Source organism: Phoca vitulina, unplaced genomic scaffold (genome assembly GCF_004348235.1).
Source record: "Phoca vitulina isolate PV1807 unplaced genomic scaffold, GSC_HSeal_1.0 scaffold66, whole genome shotgun sequence".
Taxonomy (NCBI): domain Eukaryota; kingdom Metazoa; phylum Chordata; class Mammalia; order Carnivora; family Phocidae; genus Phoca; species Phoca vitulina.
The window spans coordinates 8,494,700-8,519,078 of NW_022589769.1; the positions used below are offsets into that span (position 1 = coordinate 8,494,700).

The 24,379-nt window shown below is 51.1% G+C and overlaps 1 protein-coding gene across 4 annotated transcripts in view; it reads left to right on the forward strand.

The window, feature by feature from the left end:
- XYLT1 (xylosyltransferase 1) overlaps positions 1-24,379 on the forward strand; it is a 296,901-nt gene that overhangs the window by 208,912 nt on the left and 63,610 nt on the right. For all 4 annotated transcript variants that reach the window (XM_032392163.1, XM_032392164.1, XM_032392165.1 and 1 more), the window contains 2 exons: positions 10,059-10,231; positions 11,195-11,397. In XM_032392163.1, the coding sequence (XP_032248054.1) occupies positions 10,059-10,231; positions 11,195-11,397 (376 nt within the window). The remainder of the gene's footprint in view (positions 1-10,058; positions 10,232-11,194; positions 11,398-24,379) is intronic.

Here is a 24,379-nt window from a genome sequence, read left to right on the forward strand (position 1 = left end):
TTGATGTCCCAGAAAAACACAAAACCTGCCCTTGGCCCGTGGGGAATTGACAGCTATCAAACACCCAGCTGATGTGGTGTCTACGCAGCTGAGAGGGATGAGGGAGGAGAATCCCGCATGTGACTGCGTGGATGGACCTCGAGGGCGTTATGCTAAGTGGGATAAGCCAGACAGAGAAAGACAAATACTGCCTGATCTCACTCGGATGTGGAATCGAAAGAAAGGAAGAAAGGGAGGGAGGGAGGGAAGAAGGAAAGAGCCAAACTCATAGAAACAGGGTAGAAAAGTGGCTGCCGGGGTCTAGGGGATGGGAGAAATAGGGAGCAGTGGGTAAAAGGGTGCAGACTACCAGTTATGAGATGAATAAGTTCTGAGGGGCTAATGTACAACATGGTGGCTGTAGTTGATAGCACCATATTGTATGATTGAAATTTGCTGAGAGTAGACCTTAAATATTCACACACACACAAGATAAATATGTGAGGTGATGGATGTGTTAATAATTAACTAGATGGATGGGGGGATCCTTGTGCAGTGTATTTCAAATCTCTACAATGTACACTTAAAGTATCTCAAAATTTTATATGTCAGTTGTACCTTAAGCTGAAGAGAAACAAAGGGAGGAGAGGAAAGGAAAGAAGAGAAAGGAAAGGAAAGAGAAAGGGAGGGAGGGAGGGTGGGAAGTCGGGGAAGCCAACGTGACTCTCAGAGGACAGCTTTCCATGCAGTGGTCCTAACTCCCTAAGGTTAGACTCCCAGACTATGGAAACATCATCTCCCTCATCTGGTAGAGTAACACATGGGTTTTGGAGCCCGGCAGACCTGAGTGTTTGTCTTTGGGCTGTTCACTCTCTGGAGAACGTGACTTCTCATCACTCCCTCAGTATCCCCTTGGCCTCAGCTGGGGATTACAATCTTGGTACCTGCTTCCTTAGGCCTTGGGAAAATTAAATAATGAAACCATGAATGGACAGTGCTTAGGACATAGTAAGTGTTCAGTTTACATAGACATTATTATCGTGCTATAAGGATCAGCGGGATCAAGGAAGGGAAATGACTCGCCCGGGGTCCCCTGGCTGGATCACAGCAGAAGCAGGATTTGAACCCAGACTTGTCGCTTTTTGGGCACTTGCCACGACACTGTGCCACCTTTCTAAGCCCACTGAGAGCAGGATTTCTTTCTGGGCACTGGGCATCTCCCAAGTTCTTTTTTTTTTTTTTTAACATTTTATTTGTGTGTGTGTGTGTGAGAGAGAGAGAGAGTGAGAATGAGCAGGGGGGAGTGGCAGAGGGAGAGGGAGAAGCAGGCTCAAGACACGGGGCTCAATCCCAGGACCCTGAGATCATGACCTGAGCCAAAGGCAGACACTTAACTGGCTGAGCCGCCCAGGCACTCCCCCTCCCAAGTTCTCATCACCAAACTTCTGCATAGAAATTTCCCAGGGGGAAAAAGGCACCTCCACCTAAATCTGACAAGGAACCTAGAACATGTCAAGGTTTTTCCTCCCAGTGACAGGAATCCCACTTCCATGCAATGTGCCTGCCTCCAGTGTGAAGCCGCGTCCCATCCACAATCCACAGTCATGAATCACTGCACAACCCAGCAGGGTCAGGGATGGATTGCTCATCCCTCTTTAGGGTTTTTTTGGTACATTTTTTATCCTATTTTGGTAAGAACACTTAACATGAGATCTACCCTCTCCACACATCTTGAAGCGCACAATACTGTTGACTAAAGGTATGGTGTTGTACGGCGGGTCTCTAGAGCTTACTCGTCTTGCTTGCCTGAAACTTCATGGCCGTTGTTAGTAATCCCCCCCCCACTCCTACGAGGGGAATCGTGCAGTATTTCACTTCCCATGAGGGGCTTATTTCACCTAGCATCATGTCCTCAGCATTCATCTGGTGGGAACGCAAGAAGGTGTGGTCACTCTGGAAAACAGAATGGAGGCTCCTCAAAAAATTAGAAATAGAACAACCGTATGATCATCCCCACTTGATAGAGGAGGAACCAACGGTCAGAGAGGAACCGTGTCCTCCCGAAGTCCCCGCCGGGAAGAGGCAGAGCTGGATGCCAGGCTGACCGTAGCCCACGGCTTCCCAGGCAGTAGGAAGCTGATCTCGCTCCAGCCTGGAGCCTACCGACCTACACCCCGTGTGCACACAACCCTGTCTCCACTTCTCTCCCTTCCCAGCCCAACCAACCCTCTTAGTTGGAAGCAAGTCAGAAAGCCGATCCCCTCGCCGCAGGCAGAAGAGGCCCTTTTGGAGTATAAATAGAATTGAGGGCTTCGTTGGTGGAATAATTATTCCGGCCAAGTGACTTCTTTGAATTCGGTTTTTGTTAATTGGTTGGTTTGGGTTTGGGGCTATTTTTTGAGCAGTGTCATAGATTTTTTTGTGTTTATGTTAACTATTTTTTAATCGAGAGATAATTGACAAAACATTAATTTCAGGTGTACGGTGTAATGATTTGATAGTTGTATACAAGGCAAAAGGATCATTGCCATAATTAGTAACGTTTGTTACTAATTGTGGTCGGAGGCACACGCTATGGAGGAGAACTCCATTTGTGGATGTTTACTTGCAAACAGTGTGTGCACAGCCTTGGGAGCCTGAGCGGTCTTGGGGTTGAACCTGGAGCTGGGCCCATTAGCTAAACCAAGCTTGGTGCTGATCACTGGAGGAACAGCCTCATCAAGATAATGACACAAACACCAACGACGACGAGCACACTGTTGTTCATCGAGCGTTTACTGCATGCCAGGCACTGTGCTCGGTACTAGACACGAAAGTGCACGTGACGCAGAGGTTGTGATTATAACATACCCATTTTACAGACGGGAAAACTGAGGCTTGGAGCGCTTGCATAACTTGTCCAAGGTCTGCCCAACCAGAGGCAATGCTCTTAAGGCCCTCCACCTTGTTTTCTCCTCCCAGATGGTCTTCCTGCAAGGTCATTACCAACAGCATGACATCTGTACAACACAGTGACCCTTGCAGGGTAGCTTCATCTTCACCCTCTCTTTGGAGCCCGAGGGTTACATGGTCTTTATCTGACCCAAGACCATAATGAGAAATAGAGTTTGTGCAACAGGCCGGACATGGCCCAGGTAGTAACTGGTGGAGCTGTCCGGGATTCACTCTGCGTGGCCTTGGCACCTGCATCCCAAAAATATACTTGATATTCTCCCCCACAAACCTGGCTTTTTAACATCGGTCTGAAGTCCGCTTCTCCCGCTATCCCTAATCACTCTGATGCTTCCACTTATTTTCTGTTTTGTGCCCCTGGCATCTGATTACATGGTGAAATTCATAGTTGGTTTTTTTTTTAGGAGCTGGGCAGTATTTGGGCTTCCGTCTGTGAAGGCCCACGTAGCTCTGACCGCATGTCACTGTTAGCCGTGCTGCAGCTGAAAGTCGACTGACGTGCTTCTTCTAGGAGCACATCTTCCTCTTTTTTGTCATGGTGACAGTTTATCGAGCATCACGGCAGTGACGGGGCTCTGGCATCACAGACGTGCTTCGTTCCCAGGACAGCCACCTCCCGTGGGACTTCTCTGAGCTTCAGCTTCTTTAGTCATATAATAGGACAGTAGCTCTTCTCTTAGGGGTTTGGCTAGAAGTGAAAAAGATCATATACAGACATTGCTTAGTGCGTAACAGCACTCGAGAAACAGTTGGTATTAGAATTATCAATAAGTATCACCCTTGTTCTGTTTGATTAGTAATCCATTTTACCAAATGCAGATCATGCAGAAAAGTATAAGAAAGGAAAACTGTCCTGTCGCCATATGAACCTCTGTTAATATTTGGAAGCATGTCTTATGAATTGTTAGGGATTACATATTAGGAGTTCTCTTTTACTGAATATATTATAGGCAGTGTTCTGTATCAATACGTATTAATAAAACCTTTTAGGGTGATTCCTATTTTGGACCATTATAAACAGTGTTGAGGTTGAGGCCTCAGGACCTTTGCACTTGCTATACCAGCTGCCCAGAATCCTCCTCATTCCTGATAATGACATGGCTCCTTCCCTCATTTTATTCAGAGCTTGTTCACATATTCCCACATCAGTGTTCCCTGGCCACCATAGTCAAATAAATCCCTTCCCTTAATATGCCTTTGTTCCCTTTTTCATAGCCTTTATCACTATATGCAACTGTATTTTCTGTTTGCTTACTTATTTTATTGGCTCTCTACCCACTAGACTAAGCAGCATTCAGGGAAGGATTCTGTCGCATCCACTAATATAACAAGAACTGTGCCCGGCACTCAAGACACCAAATGAACGAATAAATGAGCCAAAGAGCATGCTGTATGTAGAGACTTGAGGTGCTTTCTTCTCCTCCCCTTAGGACAGATTCTTGGGGGTGGAGTTCCTGGGTCAAGGGCCATGCATGTTTAAAATTGTAATTCTTGCTGCCACATCTCTGCTGGCAAAGTTGTGGCCCTTTCCACCCCTGCCAGCAGCATTGGAGAGAATGTTCGCCCCATTCCTGCTTGTGCTGGCGATCTCGCCGCGGTCTGCTGAAGACGCACTCCTGGTAGAGGAGCCTTTTCCAGATCACAGCCTCAGCAGTGGCGGCAGGGGTGTGGAGGGTCCCCCCCCCCCCCAGCAAGGGGCATCCTCGCCCTGTATGTGGTGTGGCTTCTTGTCAATCGCCGGCTCCCCACCCCTGTGTCAGAGCAGCTTGCCGGAAAGGTCGTTACAGGAGCCAGGGCATGTGCAACACAAATAGGAAGGTGGTTGTTGGCACCAGGCAAAGGGCATCGTGTGAACCTCAGCCCTTCTGAATGGCACCCCTCCCCTGCCGCCATGCGGGAACAAAACTCTCTCATTCCCTCTCTTGTTGTACAGTGAAACGCATCGAGGTCCTACTGTGTGCCAGAATGGGGAGTGGTTAGGCTGTGTTTCTGGAGCCAGCCTGAGCACGTCCTGCCACTTTGGGGGGCGGGGGCTCTGGGCCAGCTCCATCACTGGGTGCACGAGAGGGCAGAGTCGCTAGGTGAGGGGGCAGCAGATGTGTGAAGGACCGAGGATGGCAGGAAAGGCCTGGAGGCATTTTTGCCTTCTGAGCTTCCAGGGGTTTTGTTTGCCTTTGCTTTTAAGGATGGCTGCCGTGGTTTGAGGTTGAGTGGATCTGGCTTTTCCATGGTGGCTCCCCTCTTCCCTCTGTCTCTTGCTGCCTCTGTATATGTATCTGATCCCATGCATTTGTCTCTATTTATACCTGTGTGTGTCTCTGTCTTTCTCATTGTTTCTGTGTAGGTCTCTCTCTGTGATTCTCTCTCCGTAGGTGGGAGTAAGGGGGAGGTCCTGCTGCCTGCAGGTCTCCTTCTGTTTTTCTCTCAGTGTGAGCAAGGCCTGTCTGTCTGCATTCCCATTCCCTCTCTGTGTCTGTCTCTGTTTCTATTTCTGTCTGTCCCTCTCTGCCCCTCACCCTCATCTGCCCTTCTGTGTGAGTCTCCTTTCTTCAGGTATTTTGGTTCTTTCCCACCCACCCCTCTCAAAATAGCTGTACTCCAGGAGAACTCTGGGTTTTTGTTCTCTCTTCTCTTTGCTACTCCCCAGACCAGCTGTCTGACCCAGGGACGGCTTGCAGTCTGGAGGCTCAGTTGCCGGAATGACAGTGCCTGATATCCTGGTGCTCAGCTCCTTTTCTTCAGAAGGAAAGCATCCACGTCTGTGTCTGTCTGTGAATCTGCTCTTCATTCTAAAACCCTAAAGAAAGTTACAAAAGGGGGTGCCTGGGTGGCTCAATCGGTTAAGCGTCTGCCTTCAGCTCAGGTCCTAGGATCCAGCCCCACGTGGGGCTCCCTGCTCAGCGGGGAGTCTGCTTCTTCCTCTCCCGGTGCCCCTCCCCACCCTGCTGCTCATGCTCTTTCTCTCTCTCTCTCTCAAATAAATAAAATCTTTTTTTTTTTTTTTAAAGAAAGTTACAGAAGGCTCTGTTCCACCTCAGGGCACAAGTCTCTCTAAAGACCAGCCTACAGTCTTCACACCAACCTCCCCGTCTCCCTGCTCTCTGATTTCTTGGAGGGCAGGTGGAAGTAGCTGGAATGGATTTGGGCTTCCACTCCTTGCTTCTGTCCTCACTCACTGTGTGACCCTGGGGAAACACGTGGACCTCTCTGAGCCTCGGAGCCTGACAGCGCATCCCTCCCACAGCCAAATAACACCTCCACACCTGCCATCCGGCACAGTGCTGGTGCGAGCAGGCCTTCAAGTGACATCAGCTTCTCTGGACCAGAGCAGCCAGAATGCATTCCTTCCTTCCTTCATACATTCATTCATTCAACAGCCTGGCAAGAGACACCCACCCATAGCTAGAAAGCATGGGCTGATCCCAAAGGCGCCATAAGCCTCAGTCACTAAGAACTCCAGATCATTGTTACCCAGAGACCTTGGGCAGGGATGAGCAGTATGATCTGAGGGCCAGCAGGAGCCCCTACAGAGTGAACTTCCTATAAGATACAGTGTCGTGGGCCACGTTTAGGCCTTTGAAAAATCACCCAGTGAAGTCCAGGTGCAAAAAAAGTGGCACTAAGTACCTGTTGTTTTTAAATGTTCCTCCCTTTGTTTGATAAAGAGTCTCCAAGGGAGGCCAAGAGAGGCCGAAGCCAGTATGGTGAAGATCAGTACGCTACCTTTGGGCTGCAGACATGGGAAGGAGAATAAAAGCTTTTCTTAGACCTATTATCTTTTTACTTTAGATTCTCGCATTCTGTAGTCCATTCGTAATCCACTTGTGAAAACAGGCTTACATCCTACATGTCTTTGTACTCCAGGCTTTGTCCAGGGTTGGCATGTGGGAGGTTTTAAGGATGCTAGGTGGGTGAGTGGGTCGGTAGGTGGGTGGATGGATGGGTGGATGGAAGGATGGATGGATAGAGAGTTGCGTGAGTGTTTAAAGGGACATGATTCCCCTGGGCGTGCCCTTCTCATATAATCACCAAGAAAGCCCAGTGTATTTGTGATTGGTTTGAAGAGAAGAGGAGAGGGTGGTTAGGATAACCCTCTCTGGTGGCTGCCCAGTCTGTCTTCAATCAGAGCCAAGATGATAATTATCGCCAGGATTGCAGCTGCTGATTGAACAGCCAAGGAGCCTGAGATGCTGGGATCCATCGCGAGCACTTGAAGAGATGGGCTCAGGAGCTTTGGGCTAAACTTTCTGAGATCTCCTCTGTCCCTGCAGGCAGATTGCTCACTCCTACCCCACCCTCCCAGGGCAACTGAACACACTTCTGTTCTAAAACAATTGACCATTGTCTTCTGTTTTCCCCATTTGGCTGAGAGCTCCTCAAAGGCAAGGGTTTTTTTCCCCAAATTTTATTTTTCTAGTACCTAGCACAGTACTTGGCATGTAGTATAGGCTAAGTTAATATTGCATGGATCGATGAGTTGATAGATGGTTGGAAGAGTGGGGGCATGGATGATTTGCTTTGAGGATGATGGGTAAGCGGATGGGTGGATGGTTTTAAAGGTGATGAGTGGATGGATGGATGGATGGATGGATGGATGAATGGATGGTTGGTTTTCTGGATGATAAACTTTTGAATGCTGTGCTGGATGGGTAGCTGAATGGTTTGCTGGATGGGTGGTTGGATTTGGATGGATGGGTGGTTGGATTCCAACGGAGAGGTGGTTGGATTTGGATGGACGGATGGATGAGAAGACGTGATCTTATTGGCCACCTAGAGTCAGCCTCCCACATGATACAGGGATCCTCCCTGTGATGCCTATGATAGCCCTCGAATGCATGCCTACCTACCTACCAGCTAATTTACAGGGTATTTCATTAAGCAGAATTATTATCAAGTTTTCCAAAGTCTAGGTATGGTAACGTAGTATATATTAGTGTTTAAGGGCATCGGCTCTGGAAACAGACCTGGGTTTGAATCGCAGCTGAACCAATTAAAGCAGTGTGACCTTGAACAAACAAATCCCTTGGCCTCTCTAAGCTATGTTTTCCTCATTAGCAAAATGGGGATAATAGCACTATCCTGCAGGGCTGGTGAGAGGATTGAGTGCAGTGATGGATGGCAAGGGTGGTCAGTGCTCAATAGAATGTATTGTTACTATTATGGTACCAAACCAATATGTAGCCCTCCTATAATTTTTTTTTTCACCAAGAACCAGATGTGTACCAGATACTGGTACAGCCTTGTATGTTCGATGACGAACAAGGCTGAAATAGCCCCCCATCTCTTGGAGTTGATGTTTTTGTGGGGTGTTCAAACAATTAACAAACAGATGCGCAATTTCAGATGGCGTTAAATGCTATGCAGAAAATCGAGCTAAGGTGAGGTAGAAGAGAGCGATGTGGCTGGTGGAGGCAGGTGGCCTTTTGCTGAGCTGTGAACTGATGACAGGAAGATACAGCCATGCAGAGATCTCGGTAGCAGGAATAGTCAGTGAGAAGGTCCTGAGGCAGAAACAAACTTGCTCAAGCCAAAGAAAGAAGGCCAGGTGGCAGGGTAGATAGGAGGGCAATCGGGGTGCAGAGGTCTTCAGGAGGCAGGTCGTGCAGGCCACAAAGGCTGTGCCATGTGATTTGGACATCAGCCATGTTAGTTTCATCCTGTCCTCTGGAACAGCCTAGAAGGAGCCTTGTTCATTTGGAGGCTGTTTAGCTTTCCGGTGACAGGCTTCTGATCTCCTGGCCTCCAGACTAAGCACTCCCAGTTCTCTGTTTTCCAAGTTGACACCTTGGGACACCTGCAGCTACAACCCTGACAACATTCTTAGAACCCAGAAGAAATCAGGTTTGACCCAAAGGAAATCAGGCTGAAGAGAGGCAGGAGATCTCTAGTCAAAACTGTAATGAACTAAGCCAATAATAAGCTCTGTACCCACCCCCCTTGAAACCCTGCCCTGCGAGTGTTTGCAAGGGGAAGGAGGAAAAAAGGAGTCTTTAAGGCTACTTCTAGGATAAAAGACATCTGGAACCAGGGGGATGCAGGTGGGTCTGATATAGGAACTTGGTTTTCAAAGAAAACTGCGAGATGATGGTGGCTGATCTCCAGCTGGGCCGATGGAGTAACTCACACGGTGCCGTTAGGATCCCATCCCTTGGCGCCATTAGGATCCCATCCCTTGGCGCCATTAGGATCCCCTCCCTTGGCGCCATTAGGATCCCATCCCTTGGCATTGCTTCCTCTCTGTTCGCTTTCCTCTCAGGTGATCGTTCTCCATGTGGGGATAAAAGGGCTCTCAGAATCTTTCAGTTTCATGTATACCAGAAAGGGAACCTCTCTAATCGAGTTATTCCAACAAAAGTCTAGAATTCTGTCTTCTGGGCTAATTAGCTTGGTTGGGTCACACGTCCGCCTCTGAACCATACAGACTGTTGCCAGGGAGATGAAACATTCTGAGTGGCCAGGCCTTGAGCTCTGTGACCTTCCCTGTCACTGATGATGGAGGGAGACCCTCCCCATCCATAGAGACTGAGAATGGAGGAGGGGGATGATGCCCCCCAAAATACTGGATGATAACGTTTTCGTTATGCTGGAGGAGTAAGCTCTAGAGATCTTCTGTACAACATCATGCTTCTAATCAACAATACTGTACTGTGAACTTAAAAATTTAAGGGGGTAGGTGTCATCTTATCTGTTCTTTCCACAGTGTTTACAAAAAAGGATGCTATTCGGAGGAGAAGGGAGAGGGCAGGCAAAACCAGCTCGTATATATCTTCTGTTTCCCGGCTCAGAATTAACTGCTCCTTCCCCTACAGTTCAGAGATACCTCGCATTTCCTCCTGCCTTGTTCAGTGGCTTAATACGTGTACTTAGGTCTCCGTCAGCTTTTTAAGGCTCCTCGGGGGTGGGAACCCCTGCCTTTAAGCACCTCAGAGTCCCCCACACATGTACCAGGACAGCGTAAGGGTCCAGGACAAGCTTGCTTAAGCTGGATTAGGTTTCAGGGCCCCATAGGACAACTATGCCCTTCAGAGAGTCCCCAAGATGAAGCATTAGAGAAACTCCCCGTCCTCCCCCCACAAAGAACCTGGGATCCTCACCCCACTCCTGTGGTCTCTTGGGTTTTCCCCCAGGCAAAGCCAACAAGAACGTGCAGTGGGATGAGGACTCGGTGGAATACATGCTGGCCAACCCAGTCCGAATCGCCTTCGTCCTGGTGGTCCACGGCCGTGCCTCTCGGCAGCTGCAGCGCATGTTCAAGGCCATTTACCACAAAGACCACTTCTACTACATCCACGTGGACAAGGTGAGGACCCCTCCCGCCCTGGTCACTCCTTGCTGGCTTTCTCCGCCGGTCTGTCTGCTCTTCCCCAAGCTGGCCTCCCTTTCAGGCAGGGCTTGTAGGCTGATCAGCGGCCTCTCCTCGGAGCATTCCGTCTGAGCGTGTGTGCGTGTGCGCGGGCGTGCAAGTGAGTGTGTGTTAGTTTCAAAGTTCCCAGCTGTGACTTTAGACTTTCTCCATAAACGTTGTTTTTCTTAGCTCTTTTCTTCAGCGGCCTGTGCACTTCTGGCCCCCACTATCCCAGGGGTGGGCACACGTTTCTCATAAAGGGCCAAACGGCAAATCCTTTAGGCTCTGCGGGTATATGCTCCTGCCACAGCGACTCCGCTCTGCCACTGGAGGGTGGAAGCAGCCCTGAGAAATACAGAAATGAGTCTGCGTGGCTGTGTACCAATAAAACTTTATTTACAAAACCCTGCAGCAGGCTTCCTGACCCCTGAGCTGTCTTGGCCCAGAGGTTTCTGTTGGTCTGCTGACCTGACATGATGATGGCATTCGTCAAGAAGTCAAAAGGGGATGCCTGATCACAGCAGGCCTGTGAGGGAGAAGGCAGGGGAGAAACCCCACCTCTCAAAATGCTCACCAGGTTTAGACCCAGTCGTACTTCCTAGCTTGTCATCCTCAGACCACATGTCTCAGTCTTGGATAAAAATGCAGAGTCCTGGGCACCAGCCCACGCTTAGTGAGCTGTGAGCTCAGAGGTGGGGCCTGGGAGTCTGCATTTCAAATAGCTAAAGTAAATTTTCAAAAATAGTAAGGTTTCGGAGAACGATGTAGAAGGACACCCCAGGCCTGAGCCAGTTGCTTGGCGAAGTCAGCTCTGTTCAGAAGCCGTGTCACCTAGACGGGAAGGGATAGAGAGGGGGTGAGGGGCACGTGCGCCTGTGTTCTGCTGCTGAATGTCACTCCTTCTCTCCCCGGGGTAAGCGCTCTAATTACCTGCATCGGCAAGTGCTGCAGTTCGCCAGACAGTATGGCAACGTTCGCGTCACCCCCTGGAGGATGGCCACCATCTGGGGGGGAGCCAGCCTCCTGTCCACGTACCTGCAGAGCATGCGGGACCTCCTGGAGATGACTGACTGGCCCTGGGACTTCTTCATCAACCTCAGCGCCGCTGACTACCCCATCAGGTAAGGCAGCCTTCCTCCTGCTTTCCTTAGTCCTCGCTGTGAAGCGGTCTGAAAAGGCACTGTGCCTCGGTGAGGTGCCACGGAGCCTGGGATCCACATGGGACCCGAGCACACGGTTTTCCCAGCTGCGTCCACGGGTACCCAAAGAACCGGCAAGACCCCTACCCACCTGGAGCTTCCGTTCAAGTGGGGTGTGGGGGGACAAAAATAAAGCAGAACGAAGCAGCAGGGAGAATCGTAATTTTAGCAAGAACGGCTGGGGAAGTCCTTCCCAAGAAGAACAGGAGGAGGAGTGAGTCCCTGGGACCGGGAAAGTGGTCTAGGCGGAGGGAACAGCCCCTGCGGGGTCCTGAGGTGGGCATGTACCTGCTGTGCTGGGGGGACAAGGGGGCTCAGGGTGGCTAGAACAGAGGAGGTGAGGGGTAGAGTAGTAGGAGGTCAGAGAGAACCCCGGGATGAGATCATATTGCTTCTAGAATGTGGGAGCCCCTGGCATGTTTGATTCGAGGCAGGACTCGGTCTGACTCCGGTGTCAGAAAGGGAAGCAGAGGGGAGGCAGGGAGGGCCATTATGATGGCCACGGCAGAGTCACGGACACGCATGTTCGGGCTGTTTGAGGCCCTCTGTGTGTGTGTGTGTGTGTGTGTGTGTGTGTGTGTGTTTGGTGGCTATCAACTTGTCACAAATGAACGGCTTGCACACATTTTAAAATTGGGAGGTTTCACGTGAAACTATAATGATGGGAGCTACTCTCCAACCCCTGCCCGGGGCGGGGCGCACCTGCGGGCCCTCAGCTACAACTGTGTGGAGCTCGTCCAGTGGCCATCAGCCCCAAGACACCGAGAAACTCAGATGCCACCAGGAAGGTCCATCCCTTTGCACAAACACTGATCGAGCGAGCTTGTGCTCGCTAATGCTTATGGCCTTGAAAATAGGCCATAAGCAAGGGAAACCCCTCTAAAGATCTTGTGAGGTTAAAAAAAAAAAAAAAAAGGCAAGAAAATGAACTTTATTTGCTGCCAGAAGGCCGTTCTTTGCTTGACTGTGTCTTCCATCCTGATTTATTGGTGGGGCTAAAAAGGAGAAGAGGATGGGGAGCGAAGGGCGGGGCCTGCCTTCCTCTGATGGCCCGGGGGCATGGGGTGGGGACAGCACTCCCACAGGAGCCAGATGAAGGTGTCTTTAAAAATATATGTGTGTTTTTCAATCAGGGCGGTCTTCAAGCAGGCACCTGGGTGCTGACCACAATATAGTGAAGCCCCACGTGCACATCACCTAGTTTCAGCTCGAATCAGGTCGTGGCCAGTGCTGATGTATCTACACTCTCCCCTTCTTCCCTACTGAAGCGCTTCCCAGACATCATGTCGTTGTGTCTGTAAGAATTGCAGTATGCATCCCTTGTAAGCTAACATCTGCATGACTGTCACACCTAAAATACTGTCATTCTTCATGTCCTCAAATATTGAGGCCACACGTCCCCAGGAGTTTGGGTGTTGAATCAGGAACCAAATAAAATCCAGGCAGAGAGAGACATTCTCTGTTTGAAGCTAGAAATGGTCTCTGTCTCCTTCACAGTGCGATTCCTGGTGCCCTCCTTCTGTCCTTGGCTTGGTGGCATCTCATTGTCTGCTGGGAAGCCCCTGGGCCCTGGAGGGGACCTGGGGAAGGCACAGTCTTTGGTCAGCTTAGGCAGGGTCCACCTGGCACCCTTGAACCTGAGAAAGATGATGGTGGTTAGAAACATACCTGTTTTTCTTTTGTTCATACGAGAGCAAGGGTAAGCAGATTATGAAACATGGCTGGCGGATTTTTACTTATTTATTCACTTGTTCAGGTACCCATTCCACAAACATGTGGTAAGCAACCTTATGCTAGGCCCTATCTGGGCATTTAGTGAGCAAATGTGCCCTAAGCCTTACCTGATGGAGCATGTCCCCTAGTTGGGAAAATGGATTTAAAGGCGCCATGCAAGGCGTGAAAGAGCTAGAAAGTGAGGGGATGGGGGGGGCTGGGGGACAGGGTCAGGCGGTCAGAAAGGCCTCCGAATGTGCCAAGTTTGGACCTGAGAACTGAAGGCTAGGAACAGATTGTTGGGCAAATGAGAAAGAGCTCGTTTGCGACTAGGATTTCCCCACCTGGACATTCCGGACATACTGTGCTGGATGAGTCTTTGCTGTGGGGACTGTCCTGTGCATTGCAGGACATTTAGCTGTAGCCCCTGGCCTCAGTCCACTAGATTTGGTCATGCTGGCCCCCCACTCGGGACAACCACAGGTATCCCCAGACGTTGCCCAGTGTCCCCAAGGGGCAAAATCGCTCCCAGTTGAGAACACTTCCTGAGAGAGAGAGAGAACAGTCGGGACAAGACATGGGTCAGAGATGACCTTGCTGCATTTGAGAAATTTTAAAAATGGAGGGAGGCAAGGAGGAGAGGCGAGTAGAGAGAAGCACAGGAGGGATGAGTTAAGACGTTCTCCCTCTTTCTTCCAAGAAAGGCCTGAGTTGAGAAACATCCCCAGATGCTGAGCATAACAGCTAATGAGGTAGACGCTTCTTTCAATCCTCAAAGCAAACCTGTTCTCCAGAAGGGCAACCTGGGACCCAAGGTCATGTAAGAAATACATGGCAAAGTGAACATGAGAATCAGTTCTATGCTGTTCCAAGGCTGGTGTTCTGCTTTCTGCTCGTTCCTTCCTTGGGGAAGTCAGCCAGGCCTAGAGTGGCAAGATGGCTACAAGTGGGACCACTTGGCAATAGGGAATGTCATGAGGGAAGGTCCTTGGAGGTAGGAAGGTCACCTGTGGCCTCGAGTCTGCTCATTCCTCCTCTAGACCTCCAGTGGAGACCCCAGAGATCACCTCAGCCCAGATCAAAGGGTGGCACTTGGCCAGAGACCTCTTGAGGTCAGATGGGCATTCCTGTGCCCATGGCCCTCCCCAGGAGACCCCCACCAGGCCTCAAGGCTGCCCCCTAGGGGCCCTGTGTTGATTTGCCGCAACCATGGACTCAACCAGCTCAGCTGGGCCAGGATATGGGGATCTTTAGCACTTTGGCATCCAGGAAGGGTGGGTGATGAGAGGCCCAGCAGATGGCTTAGGGTTCGAGTCTGAGTTCTGCCACTTCACTAGCCATATGGCCATCTGCAAGGAAATTCAGTCTTTGTGAAACTGGGCTATGATCATAGAACCTAGCAGAGCGTTGGGCACCTATGAAGTGCTTACTTACCCAAATAAATGTCAACTGTTCGTTCCTGAGCTGCATCCAAGGCTGAAGCTCCTCTCTGTCCGAGGGGCCCAGGAACCCTTTCCTGGACCACGTGCCAAACCTATTTTGGGTTTCAGAGAAGAGAGTCCTGGAATTTTTAGCTTTTTTAGCTTTAATGCTCCAGGTCTCTGTGTGCCTCATTCTGTCTTTCCCTCCCTCTGCCCCCACTGCTGTCATGTCCATGGCCCTCCCGGTTCTTCTGCCCATTTCACTTTGCCAGCCTCGTGGCCAGAGGCACTTTACGCATCAGGCACTGCTGCTTCCTCTTGCTTTTGTTTCTGGGAAGTCGCCCCACGCAAAAACATATGAATTTTGCAGATGAATGGTTTTATCCTGGGCAACTGTGATAGGCTTTCACTTCCCATCTGCCACTCCATCTGGAGCTCCAAAACCACTCCTTCTCCCGTCCCAGGAAGGATGAGCAAACTTAGGAGCCTCCTCAAAGGGGCAGGAGTGCCCAAGTCAGAAGTTTCTAAGAGGCTCTGAAAATGGAGGGGATTTCCAAGGGCAGAGCCCACCCAACATGGCTGCTCTGAGCTGTTGTATGATTTGAAACCACCTCTCTGTGCCCCCCTGCCCAGCTCTAACTGGGGGGAGACTCTTCCCCTCTTAAGCTATAAGGACTCACTGATCTTTATTGGCCCCCAGCCTTGTGTAGGCTCTGGACGCAGAGAGCCTGGTTGCAGATTCTGAGCCATCACCCTGGCCGTGAGAACAGGTACACGGCTTTCTGCATCTCAGTTTGTCCACCTGAGAAAGCGACACAATGTTTAGTACCTATTTACTAGGAAGTGTCAGTGAGATATTGTATATCAAGGGCTTTAACATAATGCCTGACACATAGAAAGTGCTGGGTAAATACAGGCTGTTGTTATTCTATTGGTGGAATCATGTGGGCTTCAGTCGAGTTGCTTTCTTTTCTCCCTTTACTCATGAAAAGACTAGCAAAATATTACCTGAACTCACATCTCTCCTAAAAGTGGGAAAAACAAAGTGAGACAATGAAGACCGAATGTCTCAAGAAAAACAGGATAGAACCAACTTGTTTGTGAATGAGAAGCATGGTCCTGTATTTGGAATATAAAAGCTGTGTTGTTTAAAGAATCCTTCCTTCTCTGCTGTGACATGACACGCTGGCCCATGTAGGCTCTGGCTGGATGAAAATAGATGTTTTCAAACACTGAGACCCTGCTTGGTCTTGACTCATCAAAGGACATGATGGTTCTGTTGAGTGTATTCTACTTACTAAGTCAGGAAGCTCGCTGGCCGACTTTACTTAGATGGGACGCAAGAAGTGACCAAACCAAAGCATTTCACATATTGCTTGATTTGAGCTCATAGTAACAGACCCCTCACTGGCCATCCTTCACTAGGCCCGGTGTCCTGGGTCAAGTCAGATGCACGTGGAAGGAGAGCTGAGCATGTCCCCAGCCCCTCGGGGCTCACATCCTCTCTGGTGTGCAGGTTCGTGTGCGTGTGCATGCACGCACGTGCGTGTATGTAGCAGGGGAAACGTTTTTCCAGCTAAATCTGGGATCTTCATCAGTGCCTCAACGAATATGTATTGAGCACCTACCGTGCCCTAGAGACTGTGCTAGGCGGCAGGAGAAGCATAGGTAGATCCTGCCCTCGTCAGAGTGGCCAAGGGTGCAGACTCGAGCTAGACCACCTGGGCTCAAATCCCAGCTCTTCTGTTTACTAGCTGTATGAATTTGGACTTGAGAAAATCACTTAATGTCTCTGTGCCTCAATCACCTCATCTATAAAATGGGCATAATAACAGCACCACCCCATACGGTTGCTGAGAGCGTTAAATGAGTTACTGTACGTAAAGTGCTCAGCATGCAGCACTGTCTGTGTGGCAGCCATTGGTACTAATAGAGGGGAGACGGACATTAAGCAGAATGATGACACGGTTGAACACATCATTACAAAGAACAGCAGGCGTTCTGAAGGGAAGGAAGGGGGGATCTAGAAGCACCCAGCAAGTGAAGCTCACCTGGGCTGGGGGCCTGGGAGCCTGGGACAGTCTCCTGAAGAGGCAGCATGTGAACTGAGATGTGTGTGATGGGTGATCGTTCCCCGGCTGAATCATGAGGGGTCCCAGGAGAGCATTCTGGAAGAGGGGATGGCATGAGCAAAGGCCCGGTGGTAGGAAGGACCGTGGCATGTTCAAAGCTAATGTGGCTGAAACACAAAGAGCAAGGGATGGCCTTTCTACCAGTGAGGTAGGTCAAGGCCGGTCCCTGCAGGGACTTTGGATCACCTGATGGGTGGTTGAATCCTTAGCCGTGAGCTGTGCGGTTTTAACGAGGAGAAATCATACCTACAATATAGAGAGATCACTTAGGCCATCGTGGGGGACAGCTGGGAGGGGGACACAGGTGGGAGTGAGGAGGCAGGCAGGGAAGGAGGTGGTTGCTTCTGCTGACCCCAGAACCATGCCTAGAAAGCCAGTCTCCAGTCTCCAGTCTCCAGTCCTCCCCGGAGGCAGGTGGTCTCCAGTCTGCAGTCCTCCCCAGAGGCAGGAGTCCTGGAAGTCATCCTGAGCTTCCTGAATGCAAGCAGCCATGTAGCCTTTCGTCATACGGAGCCAGGCGGCCACCTTCTGTTGGGGGACCAGGGCCCCACCCTGCATGAAGCCCCCCGCCACCGGGGGGATTCCCAGAGCAGGGGCTGGTGCAGAGAAGCCGGAATGGCCTACAGGGGGAGGACCTATGGCTATGACCCCTCTTTGTTCTTTTAGTTTTACTTACGGTAAAGTACACATCACATAAAATTTACCATCTTAGCCTTTTTTTAAGTGTCCAGTTCGGGGGTGTTGAGTACATTCATCGGCACTGCCGTGCAGCCAGTCTGCAGGACGCTGTTCATCTTGCCAAACTGAAACTCTGTACCCATTAGATGACAAGTCCACATTCTCCCCTCCCCGGCCCCCCGCAGCCGGCACTCTGTTTTCTGTTTCTGTGAAGTGGACTACCTAGAAATGGGATCATACTGTACTTGGCTTTCTGTGAGTGGCTTATTTCACACAGCATGATGTTCTCAAGGTTCACCCGCGCTGTAGCAGGTGCCCGAATTCCCTTCCTTTTTACGGCCGACTAATACTCCGCTGTGTGCGTATTTGTACTACATTTTGCTTATCCGCTCGTCCGTCACCGATGGACACTTGGGTTTCCACCTCTTTTCTGCCGTCAGTAATGCTGCCATGAACGTGGGTGTAAAAATCTCTCTTCACCTCCCCGCTTTCAGTTTTTGGGGGGAAACGCCCAGAAGTAGGATTACTAGATCATGTGGTAGTTCTGTTTTTGTTTTTATTTTTTGAAGACTTTCCATACCATTTTCCACAGCAACTGCACAAAGGTTCCCACCAGCAACGCCCAAGGGTTCCAGTTTCTCTACACCCTCGCCAACATGTCGTTTTTCTGGGTTTTCGATAGTAGCCATACTAGTAGGTGTGAGGTGTTTCTTGTTCTTTTTAAGGAGCATAAACTCCTGAAGCAGAGGGCCCTGTGACCCTTGGAAGCTTTGAAGAGCTGGCTTAGCTCTCAGCAGAACCGGGAGGTTGGCCGCAGGGAATTGTCCCCCCACAGGATCGCGGCTTTCCAGTGATTCTTCTAGAACTTCCACCTGACCCATATCAGTCCCCCATCTCATTTCCCACTCTGTTCAGTAGCACCACGTGCTCACCTGTTCACCAGAGGCTGGAAACCCATATGCTCTGCCTCACCTCTCCATCCGGGTCTGCGTAATTCTACCCCCGCCATCTTTCTCATGGACATTCCCACCTGTGATCCCCCTCCGTCTCAGCCCAAGTCACACCCTCATTGCTCCTGGGTCGTCAGAGTCCCCCAGGAGGGCGGAGGCTGAGCCAGACCCTGAAAATGGGCTGGAGCTTCAAGGCCATCTGGCAAAGCAGCGGCCCCCACCCCCTTCTGGAAGCACTCAAGGGAGTGTGCAGCTCACATATCCCGACCTTGCTGAGCCCAGGCTGAGCACCAGGCACTGTGCTGGGAGGTGGAGCAATGGAAGGGCCTCGCTCGCTCCCTGAGTTTACAATCTATGGGAGAAATGGAGATCCTATAAATTCAATAATGACCGGGCGTCATGATGGAGAGTAAGAGGGGTCCTACTTGAGCAGTCAGGGTAGATCAAATGCCTCTAAAGAGTGTGTTTAAGCCACGTCCTGAAAGGAGGGCCACTATGAAAAAAACAGGAGTGGAGGTTATCAGGCAAAGGGAACAGCATATGCAAGGTCCCTGGGGCAGGGAAGAGCCAGTGTGGTCCAGGAACGAGAGAGAAGGGCAGTAAGGTAGAGCAGAGCCATGGAGGCCAGGAGGGAAGGAAGCAGAGTTTGGAGAAGCCCACGAGGAGACTTGCCAGGCCTGGGCCCGTCTTCCTTCCCCTGCCCACCTGCCTCTTCTGTCCATACAGTTAGCTCTGTCCTAGTTACCTGCCGGCTTCGAGAGAAATTCCCACCAACGGGGTGGCTTGCAACCACCTCCATGACCTTACAGTTCTGGAGGCGGGAAGTCTGAAATCAGGGTGTCGGCAGGGCCATGCTCCCTCTGCAGGCTCCAGGGGAGAGTCCTCCCTTGCGTCTTCTCGCTTCCGGTGGATGCAGCTGCCCGTAGCGCTCCTTGCCTTGCAGATGCTCACACCATTCTCTGCATCCGTCCTTGTTGGGTCATCCATCCTATCTCTCTCTCTCTCTCCACATGCCCCTGTTATGGGCATACCGGTCACTGGGTTTAGGGCCCACCTGAATCCAGTATGACCTCCTTTTAACTAATTGCCTCTACAAAGCCCATCTTTCCAAATAAGGTCACCTTCTGATGACCTTATTTTGGATGGGAATTTGGGGGAGGTGGATGCCCTTCAGCCCAGGACAGCCTCCCATGGCCCCTTGCCGGGCCAAGCGCAGGATGCATCTGCCCTGTGGGAGGGGGTGGGGCCATCCTCGGGCTCCGGCAGCATCTAGAGCCCACTCGGAAGGCAGTCCTTGCACAGACTGTCCTCTCGCCCTCCATGTTGGGATGGAACTGGTATTCTCCAGTCCTTTGTTCAGCAGTTATTTCCTGAGCACCTACCACACACCGGCCCCATGGGTTTGGCAGGCAGCAAGACGGACAGGGTCCCTGCCACAGCCAGGACCGTTTTCGACAGGGGGTAGTCAGGGGTCCACGTGGTTCTTGGACGTTTTCTCAAAATACCTTTAAAAAGTCGGGTTCTTTAGGGGCGCCTGGGGGGTTCAGTCAGTTAAGCGTCTGATTCTTGATCTCAGCTCAGGTCTTGATCTCGGGGTCATGAGTTCAAGCCCAGCGTTGGGCTCCATGCTGGGCGTGGAGCCTACTTTAAAAAATATATATAATATATATGTATATTAAAATATCATGACCCCACCCAGACCAGTTGAATGTAAACTCCATGTGGGAAGCAAGAATCTGTATTTTTTCAAGCTCACCAGGTGGTGGGCATACACAGCAAGAGTTCCAAACCCCTGATCTAGGAGAGACACAGATGTAGTCGCTTAATTACAGTAATAAATAGGAAGGTAAATGCTTTGCTGGAAAATACGTTAGCCTCAGTACTTGGCAGGAAGTCCTATCGGGGCGGGGGGAGGGGGGGCAGCAAACACCCAGGGCTTTGGGTGTGTCCGTCTTTCTTGGTGGCCACTTTCTCAGCATCCAGCCACTTCTCTTCTTTGGATGTTCAGAGATGCATGTCCTCTAAGACCCTCAAACCCTGGTGGGACACCGTCCAAGGAAAGCTCTGCCCAGATACCGTGTGAGTCAGAAAGGGTGCACCTTCTCAGGCTGTTGTTCACAAAGAAACTGGAAAACACGCCAGTAATTATGCTGGTAACAGTTCTGTTTGCATCTAGTAGCAAAATAATCATTTCCTCAGCCCTGTTATTTTTCAGCCTGACGGAGCACATGCCTGTCATTGCAGAAACGCTGTCGGCTTCTCTCTTGCGAACGGTTCTGGGTCTCCTGAGCTATATCTGAGGTCGGACAGCCCTTCTGGCTCTCTGGGGGGCCAGGACTGACCCAGAGCATCCGCCAGACGAACGGAGTGAGGCCCGAGTGCTTGCAGTTCTCCTGGGACTTGGTGGAAAAGCACTGAGGCTCTTTAGGAAGCCAAGAGTGGTCATATCGGTTTAGAACACGGTCTTCGCTGCCGCAGATAAGGAAGGACGTTCTTGGAAGGATAGGAAAGTGGCAGGGAAGAGGCAAGAATGATGTGGCTGTTTCACCCAAGGGAGGCCACTGTTTGGCTCAAATACATTCCAGCCATATTGCTGTTTTGTTCGTTTCCCATTCTTTCATTACTGAAAAAAAACAAAAAATTCCGAGTCCTGGGGAAAAGAGTCGGTTTTATCTTGAGTCCTACATTCTTTGGCCCACAGACAGTAGAGGACTTTGGTTGTTCACTCATTGATTCAACACGTGCTAAGATCCTTCTAGATGCCAGGCAGTGACAGGCTGCCCCATGCCGTGGAGCTTTGTCCGGTGATGGGAATGTTCCGTGGCTGGGCCCTCCCCTGCAGTAGCCACTAGCCACTAGCCACATGGGGCTAGTTAGTAGGGGCTTGAAATGAAACTTAAAAAAAAAAAAAAAGAGAGCTTGAGATGCTCCCTGTGGGGCAGAGGAACCAAATTTTAAACGTGGTTTGGTTTTAATTTAAATATAAACAAATAGCACATCAAGCAGCCTAGTCCCAGATGCTCAACGTGCAATAGTGAGCCAAAGCAACCAAAACCCCTGCCTCCACGGGCCTTACATTTGTGTCACGGGCAGAAATACTTCCACTAGAGAGAGCCGCAGTGTCCTTAACAAAATGGGAGAGAGTGGTGCTACCAGTCCGAAACATGTGGCCTCCATCCTCTGCCAGTCCGATGGTCTCGCCAGATCCCAGTCTGACTGTGCATTTTTGAATTTTGCCATGTATCTTCTTCCTAACGTTTCCCTCCCGAGAGCTCAGAGTTCTCCTTCCCTTTGGCAGCAGCTCTGCGTGTGTCTCTGGGGATGGGACGTGTCCCACCCTGGGCATCCTCCCGCCCAGTGCACTGAGCATGTTTGCTTGTCGGGAAAGCAAAGCCTTCATTTATGTGGCTTGCCCACCAGTGCCCAACAGCGGGGCTGGTGTGCATTCTGGGGTGCTCCAGGTGCATCCAAGTGCATCCGGGGGATTTGGCTGTGAGCCCAGGGTGGTCCACAGCATGGGTGATCTGCGCTGTAGAGTCTCTTATTCTTTGTTGCCACCCCCGCCTACCCCATCTAACTGCAGGGGAAGATGAGTGCCAAGGGCAACCTGGAGGGACAGCATGTCTTCAGAGGTCAAGTGGAATAAGGGAGGGATGTTTCCACTCCCTTTTTATTGATGATTGCAGAGGTTTGGATGAGACAGGCCCAAGGGATGGGGTTAAGATCCAGTCATTGGGGAGGTAGATGGAAACTTGTGGATTTTATTACTGTATCTCCTCCCTCCCTCTTGCTGCCACTTGGAGTCATTGCCCGGCATTAAAAGCAGTCAGGAGTGGACGCTCCAAGTAGATGTCTGGGAGAACCCTTCAGGATCTGCCAGACTCCGGTAGCTAATCGTGCCAGCTAGCATTTTGTGGCATGTGCCATCCAGGGGATCCCTGGCCAACGTGTTACCTGAAGTCACGCCAACCCCAGAAGGCAGACACTGTGGCTGCATCCCATCTTACAGGTGAAGAAACTGAGGCCGAGGGTAGTTGAGGAATTTGTCCCATGTCTCACAGCCGGTGGGGATCAGAGCCAGGGTTTGAGCCCATGCTTCTTTGATCAGCAGAGGGGAAAAAGAGACCTGAGTTCTCCACTGGCAGGTCCTAGTGCGCACACTGGGCAGCACGGAAATGAAGCTCTCCTCCTCGTCCCCCCATCTAAATCCATGTTCTCTCCATCTGGAAGAGAGTGGAGGAGGCAGAAATGTCCAGGACCCAAGAGAGCAGCATGCACACCAGAGCCCGAATCCAGGGTCATCCGCAAGCAGCAGCTGCCGAGAACCCCATCACTGTCTGCTTTAGTCCCTGCCATATGGGGTGGGGCGCAGGGGGTGCAGAGAAGGGCATGATGCTCAGCAGGTTCGAGTGACTGGCCCAAGGTCACACAGCTTGGCAGTGGCCAAGCCAGGATTTGAACGCAGGTTCAGTGACTCCCAAGCGCAGCATGCTTTCTGCTCCACGAGCTTGGCCGGCGTCGTCCACGGGCAGTTGCTCCCAGGGGAAAAGGCCAGTCGGTCAAGAGCACGGCCCCCACCACGTGACCACCATGGCTAGAGTAGTCCCAGGTGCAGAAGGGCTCTCTCCCTGTCTGGCCAGTAGAAGACCGGGGCTCCACCAGTCCTGTTGGCTCCAGACGTGAACCGAGGAACCAGCTGTCCTGCATTAGCTGGGACAGCCCCGGCTTTCCAATTCCTTTATAATCCTCTTCCCTCCCAATCTCGGTCTTTAGACTCTTCCCCAAACTGCTGGACTTCGGTGCCCGATGGAACTCTCACTCATTTAAATGTTAGCCTCAAGCAGGCATAATTCAGAAAGAATGGCTGCCGTCCCTCCAAATGCTCACACTTGTTCCACAGCAAGACCCAACCAACGCGGGCGTTTTCTGCACCGTCGCGCACTCCGCTAAGGGCACGTGAGCGGCCCCGTGGTATCAGCCCGACCTGGATTTGAGTCCTGTCTCCGTCCCCTACTAGCTGTATCGTCTTGAGGCAGGTGACTCCAACCTTGCCGAGTCTCAGTTTTCTCTCCTGTAAGAGGGAGACATTAATGTTACATGTCAGGGAGCCACGTGAGGGACGGTGGCCACGTGGGAATCCAAGCCCTGCCTTGTGTCCCACTCTGCAAGCTCTCTGATAAGCAGCTGGGTTAGAGCACAGGCGGGCACCTCTGCGGGGCCTCATGTTCATCCCTACCACCATCTGCAGGTCAGGACCAGGATGCTCAGCCCTGCCGAGGGGCACAGAGGAGAGAGAGAGAGAGAGAGAGAGAGACGGCCCAGTCTGCCAGGGAGACCTTAGCGTACTGCATCCTCCCAGTTGCTTGAATGGAAGAGGCAGGAGAGCAAAATGTGACTCATCGTGACCCCAAGGAGTCAGGTGCGGCTGAGGTTTGAGGGAAGAAACAGGAGACACAGTAGTGAAATGCAAGGGGGGGCTTCCACCAGATGGTCACCCAGCCCCTGGTAACCATGCCCAGGCAATCTCTCCGGCGCTGACGAATCATACCATCAGTTCGTTCTCCCTTTGGGTGAACTTAGGAAGGAGATGGGCAGACGGGGGCCCGTTCTGGGAAGCCAACCAGAACCCCCCTCCCCACAGCGATCCTCAGAGTGTCACTGTAAAGATGAGAGCTACTGAAACACAGGACCTAATCCAGAGCTGGGCATTCATTACAGGTGCTCAGGAAGTTGTTCTCTTATTGTCAGGAAGGCGAAACATCCTGGGCAGTTCTTAATTCTAGACCAAAAAAACATGGTCTGGCCTTTTTTGTGGTCTCTTTCTTTTTTCTCTCCTCGATTTTCCATCTCTGTGCCCTGGTCCTGCTATAGAGATGCCGACCCAGAGAGAGCGCGCACACATGCCTTTGAGAAATGCGCTTGTGAACGGGAGTTACAAAGGCCGTCGCCTTGAGCTGAGCCATGTTTGGATGCGTGGCCCCCACCCATCTCCCTTCCCTCCCGCAAGGCT